Consider the following 24871-nt stretch of genomic DNA (forward strand, 5'->3'; position numbering starts at 1 on the left):
CATTAGAAAATGTAAATTGCTAATGAGCACTGCACCATATCAGTTTCCTGTTCCAGCTGGCTCTCTGTCAGCTTGGCAACAAATCAAGAGCCCGAAGAAGAGGTACAGGCATATGTTTTGCTTTAAAAAATGAAAGGAATAAGAAAAAGGAGGGGGCTATTTTATATATGCTTCAGTGAAAATCACCACCCCACTCAGGACCAATTCAGTCCAGGTGCTAAGGACAGAGTTACCAGGCAACACACAAAGACAGTCAGTCAGCCTCTATGAGAATTACATTTATAGTTACGTTTCAAAACACAGTCCTTGCACACATTCAAGCCCCTTTCAGTGTCCAACATGTTAGTCTTTCCTTCTCCCATTATCCAAGAAGTCTCAGCCTAGAGTCTGTTGTATCTCTTTCTTATCACCCATCCACCTATCCATCATCCACCCATTCATCCATCATCCACCCATTCATCCAACCATCTTTGCCTCTATCTAGTTATCTTCTACCTATTTGTCTATCATCCACCCATCTTTGCCACAATTTTAGGTTGAAATGTTTGTACCTCAATGTTTTTCTTCACTCTCAATAAATATTAAGACACCACCATCCTCAAGATTTTCTTTCACAATATCACTTTTTAATACATTTATCATGCTATATACTTGTGATTTTATCCAAGGCACTATGACTATAATAGACCAACTGCAAAACATGTAAAACAATATACTGTCTGACACTTCACCTGGCATTTATCACATACCTATTTACTGATTGATTTTGCACCAATACTTATCAAAATGTTAGGATGCTTTCTCTGGAAAGTGAGTTTACAAGTGATTTTTAAGTTCTTCTGCAATAATTAGGGAGAAAATAAGTATCACTTTTGTATTCAAGAAAGTCTAATTGTAATCACCTTAAGGAAATTATACAGGGTGGAGATGGAATTTTATCCAAATGACAATCCCTGCCCTTCAAAAGTTTATATTCAAAGAATTATAAATAATTACATGATAATCACAATTATAGCTAATTGAATATGGAGGAGCAATTACAAGGCTCAAGAAGCTTTAGTACTTTGTCCTTCCTCTTTCTCCTCTTCCTCTTTCTTTTCCTTTTGAGATAGGAGCTCATTATATAACCTATTCCTAGAACTTGCTATGTAGCCTAGACTACCCTTGAACTCATGATCCTCCTGCCTCAGGCCACCGAGTACTGGGATCAGAAGCCTGTGCCACCATGCCTGGTATTAGTTTCAGATATTATTTCATCTGATTCCTGCTCTGATGCTATTTTATAAGACACGAGAGCAGCAGTTTTCAACTGTGGGTTGTGACCCCTTTGGGGTCACATATCAGATATCCTGAACATCAGATGTTTATATTACTATTCATAATAATAGCAAAACTATAGTTATAAAGTAGAAATGAAATAATTTGACAGTTTGGGGCTGCCACAACATAAGAAATTGTATTAAAGGGTCACAGATTTACGAAGACTGAGAACTACTGACCTAGAGAAATTCAGGATGCATTCCAATGGGTATATTGGGAGGCAGGTTTTCTCCCCATTGTGATATTTTTGGCAATACCTGGCCCCAACCATAGCTATGTTTTCAAAACAACTACCCTTGTATATCACACATTCTTTTATTATCGGGAAATTTATACTACATCTGTTGTTTATGTAAAAACCTTATTTGTCAAAGCATATGACTATATGACTATATTAGGACTATAATTATGCATATGCTTTGATAAATAAGGTTTTTACATAAACTTAGCTGCTTAACAATGGGAGTGTGTTCTGAGAAACACATCATAAAGTGATTACATGATAATGTGAACATCAGAGTTGACTACACAAATCTAGAGGTTGTAGGTTACACTCTATATGGCTTCTTGTGTCAACCAAGAGACAGTAAACAAGAGACCCTCTGGAACTGTCCATGGCTAACTGAAATGTCATTATTTGATGCATGACAGCACTACAGTTTGTACTGTTTGCAGATATATAAATCGGTGACATAGACAGTATGCTCCATGCATTTAAATGCATATACATATCAGCACAAAAAGATCTGTCCTAGTGTTATTAATTAATTATTAATTAATATGATTGCTTTATATGATGTGTCAGGGAAAAATGAAGTGCTTGAAAAATAACGTGAGACTGCTTTGCTGTTTAGCTACCTCAATAGGCAGCTCTGCATTTCTTACTGCACAGCTTGTGACATATTTTAAATATGTAGTAAATATTTTAAACTTCACTTGATATGGCTATTTAGTAATATGTGCTGTGGTTAACTGTTTTAGTACGTTGGATAGTAAAACCAAATGTAACAGTTCCAACATTCTCAGGAGGGTGATTGGAGAGCAGACATATGTTCTCCATCAGACTTTGCAGCAGAAATCAGAACTCAAGAGAAGAAGTTAAGAACCCAGGTAGAGAAACAGGGTTGCAAACCACTGTAGAAAACAACTCGATAAAGCTTTTTGGTTGTTGTTCTGGCAGATCTGAGACAAGAAAGGAAAGCACAGCCTTTAGTGGAAATGTCTGATACCTGCATGCCATAATCTTTGACAATCCACAGGTTGGAACCAATAGATGAGGAGAAACCTTACATGGATTTTTTTCTATTAATCCCAATGGGTTCCTTTAGCCATGTGTGTTGACTTTGTGGTTACGGGTTGGTACACTATCACCTATAATAATGAACTAACATTCTTACTCAAATGCATGTAATGCAAAGGTTATCGGGGATGTCCTTCTGTATATATGTTTCTCTTAATGGTCAATGAATAAAATACTGGCCAATAGAGGCAAGAAGATAGGTGGGGCTAGGAGACAAGGAGAATTTTGGGAAAGGTAGGCAGAGAAGAGATGTCATGTAGCTGCCAAAAGGAAAAACAGGTCCAGGCATTCTCCAGTAAACCAAGACTACATGGAAATATATAGATTTATAGAAATGGGTTAATAATTAAGACAGAACTAGCCAAAAGGAAGCCCTAGCATCAGCCAACAGTTTTATAATTAATATAGTGTCCGTGTATTTATTTTGGGGCGGAAGTGTGGCAGGACCTGGTGGGACAAGAAATTCCAACAACACAAAGGCCAAACAGAATTGCTCTTAGGGTTACCATAGAAATCCTTTGTTATTACCAAACCAGAAGGAATGCTTGTGAGAAAGATTTGAGGTGCTTTTTATTTATTAGAATGTTATCCATAGGGAAAGGATTATATAAAGAAATTCATCATCAGAAATTTGATGTATTACTAAGAGAAAACTATAAGATGAGAAAAGGATGCAGACGTGACAGTAAAAGAAATCTCAGAGGAGAAATTCATACTACTTACTTTTTTATTTTTCTTTAACCATTATTTTTGAAATTGCTTCACATTTTATAAGCATTACTTTCCACAAAACTGAGGAAAAGGTTTAATAAATCACAATAGACCTGCAAATATTTGTGTGTTCATATGTAAGAAGCAACCCTGTTTCTAGATGATTCCTGAAGTATTCTTATCTAGTGGACCTGAGCTGTAAGTCCTGTGTTTCTGTAGGGATACATAAAACCAAGGCTGAGAATCATCAGCCTAATAAGAACTCTAGACTGGAAATCCAGAGACAGGCTGTTGGACTCAACAGGATATTTGGTTGTTGAGTTGATGCAAGGCAGTTACCATTGGTTGTCTTTATTTCTTTGTGTACAAAGTAAGTACACAGCAATAACTGTTGAGAATAGTTCCACTATCAAAGCATAGTAATACTGTGCCTTGTGAATCCTAGGCATAAAAATCTAGGAACTACAAAACTGCCAAAGAGTGTGCCTGAATTTACGGGAGAAAATAACTGTATTAGTTACTTTTTCATTGCTGTAGCAAAATACCATGACCAAAGCAACTTATAGAAGAAAGGGTTTGTTTGGACTTACAGTTCCAGAGGGATAGAAGTCCATCACCACAACAGCTGGGAGGTAGGGCAGCAGGTAGATATGGCAGATGCCCCCATCAGGCTTTGAAACCCCAAAGGCCTTCCCTGGCAATATATGTCCACCAGCAAGGCCACACCTTTCAGACCTTCCCAAACAGTACCACCAAGTGGAGATCAAGGGTTCTAACACAGGAACCTATGGAGGACATTCACATTCAAACCCCCATAGCAATTACTACTGAAAAATGAAAACATGGTGAAAATTGAAACTATTATTTTTGCTTTAGATATAATTTTGTCCTTTTTTGTTTTGTTTTTTAAATGAATTTCTTTTTTAACTTTTTTATTTTAATTAGAAAGAAAATTATTTTACATGTCAATCCCAGGTCTCTCTCTCTCCCCTCCTCCTCTGCCCCCCCCACTAACACCCTACCTATCCCATACCCTTTCTGCTCCCCAGGGAGGGTAAGGCCTTCAATGGGGGTCTTCAAAGTCTGTCATTCTTTGGGATAGGGCCTAGGCCAACCTCCTTGTGTCTAGGCTCAGGGAGTATCCCTCTATGTGGAATGGGCTCCCAAAGTCCACACCTATGCTAGGTATAAGTACTGATCCACTATAAGAGACCCCATAGATTTCCAAGGTCTCCTCACTGACACCCACATTCAGGGGGGTCTGGATCAGTCCCATGCTGGTTTCCCAGCTATCAGTCTGGGAACCAAGAGCTCTCCCATGTTCAGGTCAGCTGTATCTGTGGGTTTCACCAGCCTGGTATGGACCCCTTTGCTCATCAGTCCTCCTTCTCTGCAACTGGATTTCAATTCAGTTCAAGGTTTAGCTGTGGGTGCTGGATGAAGGCTATATGACGGCATACGAATTAGTCATCAGCCTCATTATCAGGAGAGGGCATTTAAGGTAGCCTCTTCTCTGTTGTTTAGTTTGTTAGTTGGTGTCATCTTTTGTCTTCTGTTCCAAAACATGTTCAAAAAACTAGTAGTGCATTTGTGAAGACATTATCACAGAAAGATGTTAGCAAAGCAGGTATACTTCACTGGAGCTGAGATGCCAGTGGTATGTTTATTTGATGCAAGTTTATAGACTCTTGCTTGTGTATTCTTTGCTATGCCAGGAAGAAATATAAAAGTGTGCTTTTAACATTACAGTTTTATTAGCTAGGATTATCAGGCCTAATACTGATGTCATTGCCTGGTCTTACACCCAAATTCTGTCTCTAAGGAATCCTTTTTGGTCATTCTCAACTCAGCGATGTAATTCATTGTTGATATATAACAATGATGACACATTATGTATTAGGCTCTATGTCAGGCACTTTGGCCATATTAGCTCATGGGTTTAGACTACTACTACTATGTGGATACATTTATTTATGAAGAAGCTGAGAAGCTGTGAGATTAAATGATCTGCAACTACTGAGAGTCAGAACCCAGACCTATTTGCACCAAGTTCTTGTTCAGAGCCTCAAAACTTAATGCTACTGTTGCCCCAGGGTTTCTATGTATGGAGAGTTTAGAATAAGCTAAATAAAAAGATGTGTTCAATCAATACTGATAAGTTGAAAATGTGATATAAGCCCAATGCAGTAATATGATATAAGCCCAGCACATGACAATATATTATTTTAGCATTTGAAATAAAATGATTCCAATATTCTAAGTATGAAACAAGGATATGTGGGTTATTACTTCACTTTAAAGTACATTAACTTGCTTTAGAATTTTCTGCCAAGCATGTCTACGTGACAACTATGACAAATACAAGTTTCTACCTACTGTACATTCCCACATTCCTTCTTCTAACAAAACTTACTTTGTTGTCTCTGGATAAAGCTTTCATAAATTACTGTTTCTTAATAAAAATGATGGTAGGATACAGACTCAATTAATAAATGCCCTTTCCTTTTATCTTTCTTTCCTTCTTATCTAAACCCTAGACAGGTGGTCCCTGGAGAATCTTCTACCTCAAGACTGTAGTGATGGAACTACAGCTTCAAGACACTCAAGAAGAATATCTCTAATCTTTCCAAGGAAAGCAAATCCTCATCTGCTAGGTTCATCTAGTGCAATGTATCCTGAAGCACTGAGGCCAAAACCATAATCCTGTATTATCACAAGGGAGTAAAATAAATTTAACTGTGCATTATACTGTTTCTACAGTTTCACAATGTCTCAAGCTTAAACCACAGAATTTTGAGATACACAGAATTATTCATTCTCTCACTTTGCATTAACCTGAACTAAATAGACATAGTGCCCTTATGAGGCTGTATTTAAAGGTACCATAAAAACCCAGGGAAAATAAATGAATGAGCAGTAACAAAAACTAACCAAAAAGTTTATCCAAATTAGTTTTATATATTAAAAGTCAATATGTTCATTTGCAGGAAACTAAGTGAAAGTGGGGGACAGTGTGTTAAATCAAACACAGAAAGAAAAATGACCTGAAAATAGAAGAGGAATTATTATGCAGGAAATGTGGTATTCGAAATCAGGTAGATACGGGTAAACTTCTAGGGGAGCATAAGAGAATACAAAGTAGAGTGGGCATAAACCACAATAAAACTCATTAATATGCACAATTAGTATGTATTAATAGTTTTAAAATGTGGTTTGCTCTAAATGAATATGGAGGTTTTCTTTCTTCCTGACTCAGTGCTTTCTGACCAATGTCCCCTAGCAGGCCAGGGAGCTGCCAGGTAACACCACACTGCTAGAAAATGGCAGGGCCAGAATTTTTAAATCATAGATTTCTGCATTCCAACCTGCTTTATCCAGTACACCTCTCTGTGGGACGACATTCCAATCGTACACTTCAAAATCTGCATTAAATTTCATTCTCTGAAGACAGTTCAAATGGGTTTATTTTTCTTGTGGCTGGCAGGCGAACACTGAAGTATACAGAAACTCATATTCTCTTTGAACTTAGCAGGACTGAGGAAGCATAACACCAACCAGCATAAGCAGACCAGGCCAGTTTTCTCCTTCCAGCTCCCACCCCCAACACCCAAAACCCAATCCTAGTTATTTTGCATGAATAGAAAAGAGTTGTCTACCATTCTAGAAATGTCCCTGGGAAGTATATATTTAAAAGAGTGCAGATTACAAAGAAAACAATATGCTGCCATTGACCAACATGTTCAGCTTTTGTTTTGTTCTACCAATCACAGTTTTTATTATCCTTCCTATACAAAGGAAGAATAGAGACATGAAAGAAACTGTTAAAAATAAATTACATAATGAATAGATAAAAGAAAATATGAATTTTAAATGTGGGCAATTGCTGTCAAGAGATAGTGTTGAAATAAGCAGAATTAAAGTTTGTTCCTCTTGCTTCTGAAAACCAGACACCAATAGATTTCTATGTCTAAAAATAATATTGTAATTTATTACAATGCAGAGAAAAGTGGATGCATGTGTAAACATAGGGGGATATGGCAAATGCATACAACTATGCAATAGTGATAAATGGAAAGCAAAGGCAATATCTAAAATATTAACCACAAGATTGTTTTTCTTTCCAGATACTAAGTACATGATGCAATGGCTGGGCATGCATGGAAAGAAAACAACGTGTGTGAGCAAGCCTGAGCTACAGCATACAATGGATGTAGCAGTTACATGGGCCTGAAGCAGGTTTTGTACCTCATGTCTAAAGACATGGGCTTCATATCCACAAAACCCCTTAGCAATTGAGAAAAGACAGCTTGGTAAAGTTTTGAACAGAGAAAACAGGGCATTTTTGTTGTCCTGTAAACAGGTAAGACAGCAAGATAGTTGGCACAGAATTCTTCTATTTTTTTTATTGGAATTAGAAACAAGATTGTTTTACATGTCAATCCCTGTTCCCTCTCCCTTCCCTCCTCCCCTACCACTCCCCCACCCCAACTAAAACCCTACCTATCACATATCCTTTCTGCTCCCCCTGGATGGTGAGGCCTTCCATAGGGTGTCATCAGAGTCTGTTGTATCCTTTGGGATAGGGCCTAGGCCCACCCCCATGTGTCTTGGCTCAGGGAGTATCCCTCCATGTGGAATGGGCTCCCAAAGTCTACACCTATGCTAGGGATAAGTACTGAACTACTACAGAGGTCCTGTAGACTTCTGAGGTGTCACAGTATTCTTTTATTGGTTAATTTTTCAAAATTATTTTTAAAAATATTATTATCAACCACATAATATCCATCAGGAGTCAAATAAAGTCTGCTACTAAGTGTGAAGAAAACCAAGTCTGTTCCTTGGAGTAGTATAAGTGCAGTATTGACAATAGGCTCCCTGGGAAAGACACTAACCTTGTTACAGGAAACTATGTATATTTGGAAGGCAATGCATTTTTTTGGATACAGGTGAAGTATTTATTCCTAACAAAACTGAATCACTATTACTCCAATACTATGTGGTTAAGTTTTCACACAAATACACAAATGCCACATATTCCTTAGCAACATCTATAAATATAAACCCTTCTTTTAGGACATTTGAGTTCTCAGTGTAATTAATAAAGATATGCCCAAATTAATCAACATCAAATTTATTAGTCCTTTGGGTATACAAAGAAGCTAAGAGAGAGAATGTGTGTGTGTACTCGTGTATATGTTTTCCAGTGACTAGTTCACATATGCCAAAGTAACACTTCTGTGTCACTTACACTAGACATCCAAAGTTAATATTGGTAAAAATATATGTATAGTATTGTAAAAGGTTTAACCAAAACTTAAAGAATTCCACAACTTATTACCTTTTAATTTTTAAATTATGAGCTAAAAGGGGTGGAGAGATGGCTCAGGGGTTAAGAGCACTGACTGCTCTCCCAGAGGTCCTGAGTTCAAGTCCCAGCAACCACATGGTGGCTTACCCCTGCAGGCCTCGTTGAGATCTGGGGCCCTCTTCGGGCACACATGGAGACAGAATGCTGTACACATAATAAATAAATCTTTAAAAATTATGAGCTAACAATTTTTTCCTATACAAATATGAATTCTCAGAAGTTGTTTACAAAGCAAGAAAATGCAATATCATGAGCAAGTATAAAGAAACTAATAAAAAATGAACTGCAGGGTCAGTGAACACCTTGTGAATATTAAGAGAATATTCATAGAGCATTACTTCAGTTCCAACAATAAACTATCAACATACAAACATTATAAAGCCTACCCAAACAACTGTAATTAGAACATGCACACTAGCTTTGCTGTCTGTCTCAGGAATTGCTCGCTTAAAGATAATTTCCAATGAAATTCTCCTAGCATCCAAATTTACTTTAAATCAAAGCTCTGTTCTAAGCATTGTATAAACCATATTAAACCATTCTAAGTCAATATTTATTTCCAGCCAAACAAACACACGTAAAGGCAGATAGTGTTGTATTTAACTAAATGGCAACAAATTCCACACGTTCTACTTAACCAGATTATAAACTGGCAAGCTGGTTCCATGCTAGACAAGGAAATGCTTCCTGTCTGTGGAAACTGAATGAAGTTTCCATCTCATCAGGGTTTTGCTCTCCATAACCAACCACAGGAAAGGTCCGAAGTGGGCACAAAATAAAACCCACATGCATGGGACACTAAGATCTCCAGCTCCATGGTCTGGATCAGAGATGTCTCCATACTTCCCCCAATGAGGCCCACAGGGGTGTAGAGTATGTATAATCTGCCTCACTTGAGCTTATCTGAGCAGCGATGTCTACACACACATAAACACATACCCACACATGTGCAAATTAGTGAAAGGAAATTGGACTGCTTTAAAATTGGACTGCTTTAAAAGTATTCCTGCATAGCAGATAAGCTCCAATAACTTCTAGGCATGACTTATACCATTGAAATTAGCTTTACACAGATATAAACTATTGAAAGGGTCAAGACACTACATATGGATGCGTTTATGAGTGATAGTGCAGCTCTTACTGGCGGTGGATCATTAGATTCTCTGATAATTGTAGATTCCTCCCAAATTAGCACAGCCTACTTTACTGGGAGACTATCATTTGGGATAGTACTAATTATTTAAAATTCAAACGAAGTATAGCAGTCTCAAAATAATATTAAACTCCTGAAAATGTCGATTTCTAATCCCAAGACATTGTGCAACACCTTACAAACCAAATTTTCTCTGAATATTTTTCTGTTTGACCAAGGCTTTGACACCAACAAACATGAATTCTGATAAGCTCTTAGCAGACCACTCCACTACCACTACTAGAAAAGGAAACCATGGAAAGACAGCCTGACCCTGCAGCTGGCTAGAGATGGTTTCCTCCTCCTGTACCAGTCTTTCCTCAGAACCCTGGCTTCTGTTTCCAAGATTTGTGTTCTGTAACCGTGCTCCACACTCACCTGTGATTTTCTGTAGCAAAGGGGACAACTCTGACTCCTCCGAGAAGACATGGGCCAATGCTTTCTTCACCCTGTCTTCAGCTTCTCTCAGGTCTTTGTCCAGCACAAACTCTCCAGTGACAGAGTAAATGTATATGAGGAGGATTAACAGTTCCTCGGAGCTGTAGTCATCACTGGTTCTCTGGCTTGGGGACTTAATCATAGGTAGCAGCTGATTTAGCACAACAGCCATGGTTGAATCCCCAAGGCTCTGAAACAGTAGCAAGGACAAGAAGATATGTCAGCCTTCCACAAAGACATAACTTGGGCTCCACACTAGTTCAAAGATGGCTTGCAAAATCTTTATGGTACTCATTGACCACACTGCTTTTCAAATCTGTGTTTATTAATCCTGGCTAGAACACTGCAAGAAGTCTGGCATAGAAAAACCTAATCGATAAAATGGCAAGTGAAGTTGCAGGCCCTTTGACAATGATTTACTGTGGCTTGAGTAAATAAGTACTGTGACTTTTTAAAAAATGAAATATAAGTGGTTCAATAGGCAGAGGATGTAGCTCAGTGGCAGAATGCTTACCTAGCACACACAAGGCCCCAAGTTTAATTCCCAGCTCTGTAAGAAAATGTAAGCACTTTGAAAACTTGAAATCTTAAACAAAAAAAGGAAAGTAATACAATTTGAAAAACAAACCTGGCAGATTATCTATTCAAAGGAATGGTGATGCTCCTTTAGCAGAATCTATATATTCAAATGAATGCTAATGCACCTTAGCATTATTTACATATTCAAATGAGTGTTAAAACTCCTTTAAAAGGAATCACTGTCTTACAGGATATCCTTTTTGCTTTGTTCTATGTTGGCAAAAATTGGTCAGAATATTTACAGCAACCAAAGGCCATTTCCGGCTAACTCTGACAAATAGAATAATGGTTCAAACTGAGAATGGGTTCAACAACTTCTTAATATATATTTTAAAATTTTCTTCATACTGTATGGTGTTTTGCTACATGTATGTGTGTACCATGTGCATGCTGTGCCCAAGAAACCAAAAGAGGGCATTTGACACCCCCAGGGACTGAAACAATAGATGGCTATTAGCTTCCATGTGAGTGATGGGAATCAAACCTAGCTCCTCTGGAAGAATGGCAGTGCTCTAGCCACTGAACAATCTCTCTAGTCTACCACATCAAATTAAAAAAAATGGTTTTAGTTCTTCTACCAACTTCTTAAATGACACTGAGAATATAATTTCAGGATTCTTTACATGTGATTAGAGCACTGCATCACTGGAGTTACTATTTCAAGGAACTATACACATCTTCACCACACATCTTGAAGTTTTGGGGAAACAGATATTAGTTTTCATATTAAAATTAAAGGTGAAGTTATCAGAACCTGGAACTTCCATCATTCATTCATAAGTATTCCCTGAACACCTACTATGTTGCATTATTCTAGGCCTGAGAAACAGAGCAGACACATTCTCTATTCTCATAGGTTATGGCAAAGGGGAAAACATGACTGAAAAACTGAGAAAGTAAAAGCTGTGGTGCAGTAGATGGTGGTGAGTGCTACAGAGGAAAAGGGAGCGGGAAAGATGGGGAGATGGGAATTCAGGACCTTCTTACTCTTTACATGAGAGAAGCCATAGCAAGAGGACACAGGGACAGAGCAACCCTGCAGCCTTAGAGAAGAAAACCTTTTAAAAGATGGGTGCAAAGAATGAGCCAGGGAAGGAGACACACTTACAAAGTGTACTTGCTAGCATCTGCAACTTGGGCCTGCATTTTCAAATCTCTTGCCTATAATATATGCTAGACAGAAAAATTATTCATTAGAGACACAAGCACAACTTCCATTATTCACACCAGCAAAACTACATTCAAAACATGCTTCAAGCATCTCAAGAAGTCAATAGTTGTCTCTGATACAAAGCCAACCACAGTGGGCAATTACAAGGATGTGAGAATTATAGAAAAATAAAAATATCCTGTTTTGAAAACCTAATTCCAATTCTGACTGTTCCATTACGTAGTTCCTTAACATTGTAATATCTCTTCATGTCTAAATGATATGAACTGACTAGAACAGTGATTCTCAACTTGTGGGTCATGACCTTTTGGCAAACCTCTATCTCTAAAAATATTTACATTATGATTCACCACAGTAGCAAAATTACAGTTATGAAGTAGCAACAACAACAAAAAATGATGGTTGGGGGTCAGCAGAACATGAGGAACTGTATTAAAGGGTCACAGCAGGTCACCTGACGTATTTCAGCTCTGTCCCTTGGGGTGATTAAAAAACTGTGACACCTCAGTGGCAATGAGCACACCTAGATCCTAGTTACTGATGTTTTTCTTTGGTAAAATAAACCAGGGATATCCAAAGAGATGACTGACACCAAGGATATGGAAAAGGAAAATACAGGTTGAGCCTGGAAGATAGTAGTGTCTTCTCACAAAAGAGATTAGGAATGTGTCAAAAGGACCCAAGAGTCAATTGCAAGACTTCCCAGTTGAGAACAGCTGGAATAATTTTAAAAATATACAGTAGTACTTTCATATAAACTAAAGTACACAAAAAATATCCATCTGCTCATATTGGTATAATTGTAATGGAACTAGGGCTAGTAGGATGACTCAGTCAATAAAGTTCTTGCCTTGCAAATACAACACCCCAGTTCAATCCCTGGAAATTTTTAAAAGAAGGTTGTAGATTCCTTGAAGACAGAAGTGACTGAACCACCTGACATAGGTACTAGAAACAGAACTTAAGTTCTCTAGAAAAACAGCCAACACTCTTAACCACTGACCATCTCTCCTAGCTTACTGGTCATTTTCTGATGGCTGCTTCACCTCACAAGAAGAAAGAAAAGATCAGAGACTCCCCAGATTGAAGCCTTTTCAAAGCAAAAGAAATAATTTGAGCAGGATTAACAGAGATGTGTCAATAAAGTGGTATTTGAAAGGATCTGTGAATTAGACAGTTTCCCCAAGGTCATAGAACCTAACATTCCACTTCTCAACTTGCCCATTTATGAAATAAAAAATACCTGAATATTAGGTAGCCCTATTACACACACATGCATTTATATAACATTGGCACAAATTGCTTCAACCACTCTGCTTTAAAAATGAAGTAATCCGCCGGCTCTGCAGCCCTGCATGGGGACATCTGACACCAGGGGTCTGCTCACCAGATCCAACACACCCAGAGACTGCCAAGGCCCTGGAAACAGTCCCACCCCCATCCAGGAGAAGAGGACAGACATCAGAGTATTGGAAATGTTTGCATCTACCAGAAGGGAATCTTGGTCCCATACCCACCAGGAGAGGAAGAGACTCCTGCTACACCCACCAGAAGAAAGGATGAAAAGGAGACAATATAAAAGCACATTTAACAGCAGAAAACCCAATATGGCACTACCAGAGACTAGGAACCATACAACAGCAAGACCTGAACGTCACAATGCAAATGAAGCAGAAGAGAAAGACCTTAAAAACATCTTCATGAAACTGTAGAGGACCTCAAAGAGGACATGAGAAAATCCCTTAAAGAAATGGAAGAAAAAACAAACCGAAAAATACAAGATACCACAAACCTCTCGAGGAAACAGTTCAAGACCTAAAAACTGAAATAGAGACAATAAAGAAATCACAATCTGAGGGAATGCTGGAAATAGAAAAGCTGGGTAAATGATCAGGAACTACAAATGCACGCAAAACCAACAGAATACAAGAGATGGAAGAGAGAATCTCAGGAGCTGAAGATACACTAAGAGAAATAGACTCATCAACCAAAGAAAATCTTAAGTCCAACAAATCCCTAACACAAAATATCCAGGAAATATGGGATACCGTGAAAAGAACAAAACCTAAGAATAATAGGGACAGAAGAAGGTGAAGAAATCCAACTCAAAGAAGCAGAAAACATATTCAACAAAATCATAGAAGAAAACTTTCCCAACCTAAAGAAAGACATGCCAATGAAAGTACAAGAAGCCTATAGGACACCAAATAGACTGAACCAAAAAAAAAGGTGTACTCGCCAAATAATAATCAAAACCCCAAACATACAGAATAAGAGAAAATATTGGGAGCACCAAATGAAAAAGGTCAAGTAACATATAAATGCAAACCTATCAGAAACATACCTGACTTGTCCATGGAAACTCTGAAAGCCAGAAGGTCCTGGATAGATATTCTACCTATACTAAGAGACCACAGATGCCAGCCCAGACTACTATACCCAGAAAAGCTTTCAATCAATATAGATGGAGAAAACTAAGATATTCCATGACAAAACCAGATTCAAACAATACATATTCACCAATCTAGCCCTACAGAAAGTTCTGGAAGGAAAACTGAAACCAAGGAAGTTAACTACAACCAGAAAAATATAGGAAATAGATAATCCCACTTCACCAACAGCCAAAAGAAAAATGGATGGAATCCCACACATAATTTCACCACCACCACCAAATCCAAAACAAACAAGAATGAACAATCAATGGTTATTAATATCCCTCAACATTAATGGTCTTAATTCACCTATAAAAAGACACAGGTTAGCAGAATGGATAAGAAGACAGAATCCATCCATCTGCTGCATACAAGAAACACACCTCAACTTCAAAGACAGACGGTACCTAAGACTTAAAGGTTGGGAAAAGATTTGCAATCAAATGGACCCAAGAAACAAGCAGAGGTAGCAATCCTAATATCCAACAAATTGGACTTTAAACAAAAATCAATCAAAAGAGATGAAGGAGGTCACTTCCAACTCATCACAGGAGAAATCCATCAGGATGAAGTCTTAATTCTGAACATTTATACCACAAATACATAGGCATCCACGTTTGTAAAAGAAACATTACTAAATCTCAAATCACACATAAAACCACACACACTTATAGTGGGAGACTTCAACACTCCAGTCTCACCACTGGACAGGAACACCAGACAGAAACTTAACAAAGGAACTAATAGAAGTTATGGCCCAATTGGACTTAACAGGTATCTATAGAACATTCCATCCAAATACAAACCAATATACCTTATTTTCAGCACCACATGGAACCTTCTCTAAAATCGACCACATACTTGGCAACATAGCAAACCTCAACAGGTACAAAAAAAATTGAAATAACCCCCGTATCTTATCAGACCACCATGTTTTAAAGTTAGAGTTCAACAACACGAATTACAGAAAACCTACAAACTCATAGAAATTAAGTAACACCCAAATGCATAATTCCTGGGTTGAGGAAGAAATTAAAAAAAAAGAAATTAAAAATTTCCTAGAATTCAATGAGAATGTGGACACAACATACGAAAACTTATGGAACACTAAGTGCCTACATGAAGAAACAGGCACTAAAATCACACTAGAGAATTAACAGCACAACTGAAAGTTTTGGAACACAAAGAAGCCAATATAACCCAGAGGAGCAGATGCCAGGAAATAATCAAATTGAGGGCTGAAATCAATAATTGGAAACTAGGAGAACAATACAAAGAATAAATATAAGGAAGAGTTGGTTCTTTGAGAAAATCAACAAGATAGACAAACCTTTATCCAAACTTACCAAACAGCAGAGAGTGAACATGCAAATCAATAAAATCAGGAATGAAAAGGGGGACATAACAACAGACACAGAGGAAATCCACAGAATCATCAGGTCATACTTCGAAAACCTGTATTCCTCAAAATTTGGAAATCTAAAGGAAATGGACAATTTTCTGGATATATTTCACTTACCAAAATTAAATCAAGAACAGATAAGCAACTTAAATAGACCTATAACCCCTAATGAAATAGAAGCAGTCATCAGAAGTCTCCCAACCAAAAAAAAAAAAAAAAAAAAAAAAAAAAAAAAAAAAAAAAAAAAAAAAGCCCAGGGCCAGATGGCCTCAGTGCAGAATTCTACCAGAAATTCAAGGAACAGCTAATACCAATTCTCCTCAATGTATTACACACAATAAAAGCAGAAGGGTCATTGCCAAACTCTTTTTATGAGGCTTAAATAATCTTGATACCCAAACCACACAAAGACAACTAAGAAAGAACTGCAGACCAATCTCCCTCATCAACATTGGTGCAAAAATACTCAATAAAATCCTGGCAAATTGAATCTAAGAACACATCAGAGAAATCATCCACCATGATCAAGTAGGCTTCATCCCAGGGATGCAAGGATGGTTCAACATACGAAAATCCATCAATGTAATCCACCATATCACCATATAAACAGACTGAGGAAAAAAAAAAACACATGATTCATCTCACTAGATGCTGAAAAAGCCTTTGACAAAATCCAACACCCCAACACCCATTCATGATAAAGGACTTGGAGAAATCAGGGATAACAGGAACATACCTCAACATAATAAAAGCAATATACAGCAAGCCAACAGCCAACATAAAATTAAATGGAAAGAAACTCAATGCAATTCCTCTAAAATCGGGGACAAGACAAGGCTGTCCACTCTCTACATACCTCTTCAATATTGTCCTTGAAGTTCTAGCGAGAGCAGTAAGATAACAAAAGGAGATCAAGGGAGAATTTCCCCTGCTCCCAATTTGTTCAGGAGATCTTGTCCCTTTCCCCCTCTCCAGGGGACCATGAATGTCTCTCACTTAGGGTCCTCCTTGTTTACTAGCTTCTCTAGCAGTGTGGATACAAATCAGAAAGGAAGAAATCAAACTCTCACTATTTGCAGATGATATGATAGTCTATATAAGTGACCCGAAAAACTCTACCAGGGAACTCCTACAGCTGATAAACACCCTCAGCAAAGTGGCAAGATACCAGATTAACTCAAAAAAAAATCTGTAGCCCTACTATATACCGATGACACATTGGTAGAAAAAGAAATCAGAGAAACATCACCCTTTACAATTGCCACAAACATAAAATACCTTGGGGTAACACTAACCAAAAAAGTGAAAGACCTGTATCATAAGAATTTTGAGTCTCTAAAGAAAGAAATTAAAGAAGATACCAGAACATGGAAAGATCTCCTGTGCTCTTGAATAGGTAGGATCAACATAGTAAAAATGGCAATCTTGCCAAAAGCAATCTACAGATTCAATGCAATCCCCATCAAAACCCCAACACAGTTCATCACAGACCTTGAAAGAACAATCTTTAACTTTATATGGAGAAACAAAAGACACAGGATAGCCAAAACAACAATACAATAAAGGAACTTCTGGAGGCATCACTATCCCTGACTTCAAGCTCTATTACAGAGCTATCATCCTGAAAACAGCTTGGTATTGGCACAAAAATAGACAGGTAGACCATTGGAATAGAGTTGAAAACCCTGATATTAACCCACACACCTACGAACAGCTCATTTTTGAGAGACAAGCTAAATTTATATGATGGAATAAAGAGAGCATCTTCAACAAATGGTGCTGGTATAATGGATGCTGGCATGTAGAAGACTGCAGATAGATCCAAGTCTATCGTCATGCACAAAACTTAAGTCAAAATGGATCAAAGACCTCAACATAAATGCAGCAACACTGAACATATTAGAAGACAAAGTGGGAAATACCCTTGAATTAATAGGAACAGGAGACCGCTTCCTGAACATTACACCAGTAACACAGACACTGAGATCAACAATTGATAAATGGGATCTCCTGAAACTGAGAAGCTTCTGTAAGGCAAAGGACACAGTCAGCAAGACAAAATGGCAGCCCACACAATGGGACAAGATATTCACCAACCCCACATCCGAAAGAGGGCTGATCTCCAAAATATACAAAGAACTCAAGAAGCTATTCTCCAAAACACCATACAATCCAATTAAAAAGTGGAGTACAGAACTAAATGGACAGTTCTCAATAGAGCAATCTAAAATGGCTGGAAGACACACAAGAAAGTGCTCAACATCCTTAGCCATCAGGGAAATGCAAATCAAAACAACTCTGAGATACCATCTTACTCCTGTCAGAATGGCTAAAATCAAAAACACCAATGACAGTTTATGCTGGAGAGGATGTGGAGAAAGGGGAACACTCCTCCACTGAGGGTGGGAATGCCAACTTGTACAGCCACTTTGGAAATCAGTATGAATATTCCTCAGGAAAATGGGAATCAGTCTACCACAAGACCCAGAAATTCCACTCTTAGGCATATACACCAAAGAAGCACATTCATACAACAAGAACATCTGTTCAACTATGTTCATAGCAGCACTATTTGTAATAGGCAGAAACTGGAAGCAGTCTAGATGCCCTGTAGAATGGATAGAGAATATGTGGTACATTTACACAACGAAGTACTACTCAGCTTAAAAAACAATGGAATCATGAAATTTGCAGGAAAATGGATGGAACTAGAAGAAATCATTCTGAGTGGGGCAACCCAATCACAAGACAAACACGGTATGTACTCCCTCATGTGTGGATTTTAGACATACAGTAAAGGATTACCAGCCTACAATCCACACTGCCAGAGAAAGTAGTAAACAAGGAGGCCCCAAGAGAGACATACATGGTCCCTTGGAGAAGGGGAAAGGGTCAAGATCTCCTGAGCAAATTGGGAGCTTGGGAAGAGGGGGGAGGGAACTAGGAGAATGAGAAGGGGAAAAAAGGAGGGGAGAAGGGGAGAAGAGGAGGAAGACACGAACAAGCAGAAAGTTTGAGTCAGGGGAAGAATTGAAGAACACAAGAATGGAGATACCATAATAAAGGGAGACATTTTAGGTTTACAGAGAAATCAGGCACCAGGGAAATGTCTGGAGATCTACAAAGATAACAACAACTAACAATCTAAGCAACAGAGGAGAGGCTACCTTAAATGCCCTCCCCTGATAATGAGATTGATGACTGACTTATATGCCACCTGATAGCCCTCATCCAGCAGCTGGTGGAAGTAGAAGCAGACACCCACAACTAATCACTGAACTGAACTGGAATCCAGTTGCAGAGAAGGAGAGTGATGAGCAAAGGGGTCCAGACCAGGCTTGTGAAACCCACAGAAACAGGTGACCTGAACATCGGGGAACTCTTGCTCCCCAGACTGATAGCTGGGATATAACAGAATGGGACTGATCCAGACCCAGGAAACCTCAAAAATCTATGGGACCTCTTGTAGTAGTTCAGAACTTATCTCTAGCATAGGTGTAGACTTTGGGAGCCCATTCCACATAGAGGAATACTCCCTGAGCCAAGACACATGGGATGGGCCTAGGCCCTATCCCAAAGGACACGATAGACTCTGATGACACCCTATGGAAGGCCTCACCCTCCAGGGGGAGCAGAAAGGATATATCATAGGGTTTTAGTTGGGGGGGGTGTTGTAGGGGAGGAGTGGAGGGAGAGGGAACTGTGATGTAAAACAATCTTGTTTCTAATTCAAATAAAAAATACACACACACACACACACACACACACACACACACACACACACACACACACACACTGAAGTAATCCCCACAATAAGATAGTCTTAATATAGCCTCAAACATAACCCTGTTTTCCGAGGGCTAATTTTGCAGAACACATTTGATACCACTTAGGAACACACAATAATGGCCATACTTCATCAGGTTGTTCTGTGAACTTAATAACAAAAGTCACACAGCAGCACCTAGCATGTGACATCTTATTCCATTACCACTACCCAGTGTCCTATGATCTCCTTTTCCACCCAGAAGGACTAATTCAGAAAGCTGGTATTGAAATGGCACATGTTCTAGGAAAGGACATTGACAGTCTCATAAGAGGGAGGGACAGCCTACAAACACCAAGTGTAAAACCCTATCATGGGACTTCACTTCACCACCAGTGAAAAGCCAAAGAAAATCAAATATTACTAAGTGCTGCTATTGAAAGAGACTAGCACAGCAAACCATTGACAGAGTGGAGGGTTTAAAAAAGTGGCTTCTTTGTAAAGAAACTGGGATTAGGTTTCCCATTCACCTTTATATGAGCAGATTACTAGTGGGAGGTAGATGACCTGAGCTGTGGCTAGGGCAACAAGGCACTTTGCTATTTCTGCTGTCTGGGCTCTTGAATCAGTCCCCAGCAACTCTATACAAAGGCCCTCTTTAAAAGGCACGTTCTTAGAAAAGCTGACCATGAAGTTAAGAGCTGGTCTCTGTTCTGGCATGAGAACCATATTCCATATGGCAGCAGGCTGGTCCAGGCTGGCCCCACACCTGCTCATCTGAGAGCAGAACCTGGAGACACTCAGTGGAACTCCGAGCCACTAGCAGAGAACTTCTCTCATCAATCCACAGCCAGCATGTGCAGGCTGCTGAGATATGACAATGGGCATCCCTCAGACAGTGTGTGCAGGCTGCTGAGATATGACAATGGGTATCCCTCAGACAGGGTGTGCAGGCTGCTGAGATATGACAATGGGCATCTTTGAAAAGTGCCTTCGTTCTCTAAACAGTACCTGCCAGAATTAAAACCAATCAGTTAGTTTAGATAATTTTTTTCCTTTTTATTTAAATTAGAAACAAACTTCTTTTACATGTCAAAATCAGTTCCCGCTCCCTCCCCTGCCCCCCACAGGCCCTCTATTCCAATCCCTTTCTGCTCCCCAGGGAGGGTGAGGCCTTCCATGGGCAATCTTCAAAGTCTGCCATACCATTTGGAGCAGGGCCTAGGCCCTCGCCAGTGTGTCTAAGCTGAGAGAGTATCCCTCTATGTGGAGAGGGCTCTATTTTGGATAATTTTGAAGGAATCTAAATTTCTTTTTGTACACCTCAGATAGAATGTAAAAATGTAAAATAATTCATTGATATGCCCAAGTATCAACACATTGTGAACATAGATATGCATACCAAATGAGTACATTATTAAATTAATTGTAAAATTCATTTACACAAAGAACAAAGTGATTCACAGACTACAAGGGACTCAGAGATGAGTGGGAGGAGGAATAAACAGCCATGTCATAAGAAAGTTCTCAATATAAGTATCTGCATTTGTTTTGGAAACACCCTAATCCTGATAAAGGTATATGCCAAATGGGTTTTAAAGAGCCAGTATCCAATATGAGGGAGGAACAAAGCTCTAAGAAATGAATTATAGGGTAGTATCCTCCCTTCAATAAATATGTCATATACATCAACCAAGAAGGTAGGATAGGCAGAATAATGCCCTGCTTCCTGGAGTCAGTGATTATGACCACAGTTGGCCAGAGACTTTCCAGATGTGATGAAGACTGTGTGTTAGTTACTTTCGTCACTGCAATCAAAATGCCATCCAGGAGCAGCATAAAAGAGGACAGTTATTACAGCTTATAGTTGCAGAGATATTTTGATGTATGATATGTGAGAAAACATGACAGCAGGAGCAGATCAACCCATGGCAGCAGCCTGAAGCAAAGGCTGTTCACATCATGGCAGACAGAAAGGAGGACCTCAGGCTGGACCAGGAGCAGGTATAACCAGTTCCTAGTGACCTACTTCTGCTAACAGTAATTGCACTGCCTTCCAAATAGTACCATAAACCAAAGATCTAGATCTAAAGTACAAGTCTGTTGGGGATACGCCAGTAGAACCATAAACTTCTCTGCCTGGTTTGAAAAAGAAATGGGCCTCCCAAAGAAACATTTTCCAAGGTCCAGAATCACAAGCACTTAGCAGCCTGGGGCTTTCAATATGTGAGGTCTTGACTTTAAGAAATACTTCCTATTTTCCCAGTGCAAAATATGTACTTCTCCCTAAGGCACTAAAGACTCACAGTTACAGCTGCATTACCTACGCCTGCCCTGCCCACAACTGCAATTATATTTGTGTTCTTTTGCTTACCAGGTATCATATTTTTCAAATCTTTCTATTCTGCTTTTGCTTTGAACTTGCACTATAAGCCAGGCAAAAAGTAGTAAACAATAACCACAGCACAGCATGAATATTACACTTTGAAATCTTTATCTGCCAAATAAATTAGTCCATTATTTTTTCAATGTGGTCATATTCAAATTTCAGGATATGGCAAAATATATCCAGATTATTTGCCAGCAGGCCCAAATCCCTATAGGGTACACAGTCCCACCTGAAACTTCATGAGCAATCTTTACATTCTGCATTTCTATTAATAGTCTTGTCTCCTGGGTGCCTATCAGAACACCCCATTAAGGAAAGCTTTTAGGGGCTGGAGAGAGATGATTCTGCATTTTAAGAGCACTTGCTGTTTTTCCAGAGAACCTGGAATTGGTTTTCAGCACCCATATCAGATGGCTCATAACCACCAGTAATTACAGTTCTAAGGAATGCGCTATCATCTTACAGCCTCCTCAGGTATTGACACACAAACATATACTCATGCATATATACAAACCTCTCTCTCTCTCTCTCTCTCTCTCTCTCTCTCTCTCTCTCTCTCTCTCTCTCTCACACACACACACACACACACACACACACACACACACACACACACACACACGAAAATCTCAATAAAAGAAAATAGAAAAGTTTATAGCATCTTGGAGCTTTTCTAGCCTGTATCTACTAACTCTTCCATACTAGACTCTATGTCCAAGAGGGTCCACAACTTTCAAAACAGCACTACAAGTTAAGGCCTCATCATGAAAAAGAAGAGCCCATGAAAGCACTGGAAGGTCAAGCTCTAACACCACAGATCTTGAGATGAGGAATGATCCTACATTATTTGAGTAGGGCTGACCTAATCACAGGACTTCTTGAAGGTGGGGGCTTTTCCCATCTATGTGCAGAGATGAGATGATTCACAGATGCAACAATACTGTCCCTGAAGATCAAGGAGAGAAACCACAAGCCACAAGTACAGAGGCCCATGGAAACTGGAAAGAACAAGGAACAAATCCTCCCCTGCAACCTCTGGAGAGGAATTAATACCTGACAACATTTAATGCTAATTCAGTAAGACCTCCAGAATTACAAATAAATAAATGTGTGTTTTAAAGTCTGAGGACCTTTGCTACAGCAGCAATAGGGAATTACTGTAAGAGGACTGTGAGGTAGAAAATGAGAAGCTCCACGTTAGAGCATGTAGCTCTCACTGAGAAACTTGCTTGTGATAGGATGTGATAGTTTAAATGTCTGTCCTCTTAAAAATCATGCTGGAACTTAATTTCCAGTATATTAGTACTCGGTGGCAAGGTCTTTTCGTGGTTGTATTGTAAGGTTAGCCCCCTTGGGCATGAGACTGATGTCATTATAAAAGGCTCACTCCTGGCACTTGTAACTTCCATCAAAGCATGATGCAGCAAGAAGGCCCTTAACAAATGCTAATACCTGGTACCAAACTTTGCAGGCTCCATAACTTTAAAACTGTACCAAATTCTATTCATTATGTTACCTAGGGTTAATTATTCCATTGTATTAGCACAAAATGAACTAAAACATAGGAATTAATAAAATAATTGTCAAATAATTAGATGGATAAGCAAGAGCCAGCATAATAGATACTACAGTGGTAATAATTTCATCTCTATCCTCAGAGGACCAGTGAGGGTCTTCATGGAATCGATAGAAAGAAAAGGCATAAAGTGACCAGGATTCAAACACACTGTGTAATTTGTCTGTTACTAGTCAATCCTGAATCATGATATCTTGGAAGTCAACATTCACCAGGTACATGATTATATAGGGCAGTGGCTTCCTAAGTGGGATCCAGAGACTCCTTCAAGAGTTCAAAAGTACTTTTATATAATACCGAGGTATTTATTCTTTGGGTGCACAAAGGCACTAACAACATACATGTACAGAGAGTTGATATGGATGAATTTGAGTGGGGTAATAAACACCTGTAATCCCAGTCTTTGAGAGAAAAAAGCAGGAAGTGGGGAGTAGAGAAAGAAGGGATACTTAAACCATATTTTTCCCTCTTTTTTTATTAGAAAGTAAATTATTTCACATGTCAGTCCCAGGTCCCTCTCCCCTCCCCCCTCCTTTGTCTTCCCCCCAACTAACACCCTACCCATCCCATACTCTTTCTACTCCCCAGGAAGGGTGAGGCCTTCCATGGGGGGGGTCTTCAAAGTCTGTCATATTCTTTGGGATAGGGTCTAGGCCAACCCCCTTGTGTCTAGGCTCAGGCAGTATCCCTCCATGTGGGATGGGCTCCTAAAGTCCATTCCTATGGTAGTGATAAGTACTGATCCACTTCAAGAGGCCCCATAGATTTCCAAGGTCTCCTCACTGACACCCACATTCAAGGGGGTCTAGATCAGTCCCATGCTGGTTTCCCAGCTATCAGTCTGGGAACCAAGAGTTCTCCTTTGTTTAGGTCAGCTGTATCTGTGGTACCAGCCTGGTACCCTTTGCTCATCAGTCCTCCTTCTCTGCAACTGGATTTCAATTCAGTTCAGTGTTTAGCTGTGGGTGTCTGCTTCCACTTCCACCAGCTTCTGGATGAAGGCTGTACGATGGCATATGAATTAGTCATCAATCTCATTATCAGGAGAGGGCATTTAAGGTAGCCTCTCCTCTTTTGCTTAGATTGTTAGTTGGTGTCATCTTTGTAGCTCTCCAGACATTTCCCTAGTGCCTGATTTCTCTTTGAACTTATAATGGCTCCCTCTATTATATTATATCTTATCTTGCTCTCTTCTGTTCTTCCCCCAACTCAACCTCCCTGTCCCATCAT

The 24871-nt window shown here is 39.1% G+C and overlaps 1 protein-coding gene across 5 annotated transcripts in view; it reads right to left on the minus strand.

Moving 5' to 3' along the window:
• Scfd2 (sec1 family domain containing 2) overlaps window positions 1-24871 on the minus strand; it is a 346541-nt gene that overhangs the window by 192890 nt on the left and 128780 nt on the right. For all 5 annotated transcript variants that reach the window (XM_035452402.1, XM_027390893.2, XM_027390895.2 and 2 more), the window contains one exon: window positions 10270-10519. In XM_035452402.1, the coding sequence (XP_035308293.1) occupies window positions 10270-10519 (250 nt within the window). The remainder of the gene's footprint in view (window positions 1-10269; window positions 10520-24871) is intronic.

This window comes from Cricetulus griseus (assembly GCF_003668045.3).
Source record: "Cricetulus griseus strain 17A/GY chromosome 1 unlocalized genomic scaffold, alternate assembly CriGri-PICRH-1.0 chr1_1, whole genome shotgun sequence".
NCBI lineage: Eukaryota > Metazoa > Chordata > Mammalia > Rodentia > Cricetidae > Cricetulus > Cricetulus griseus.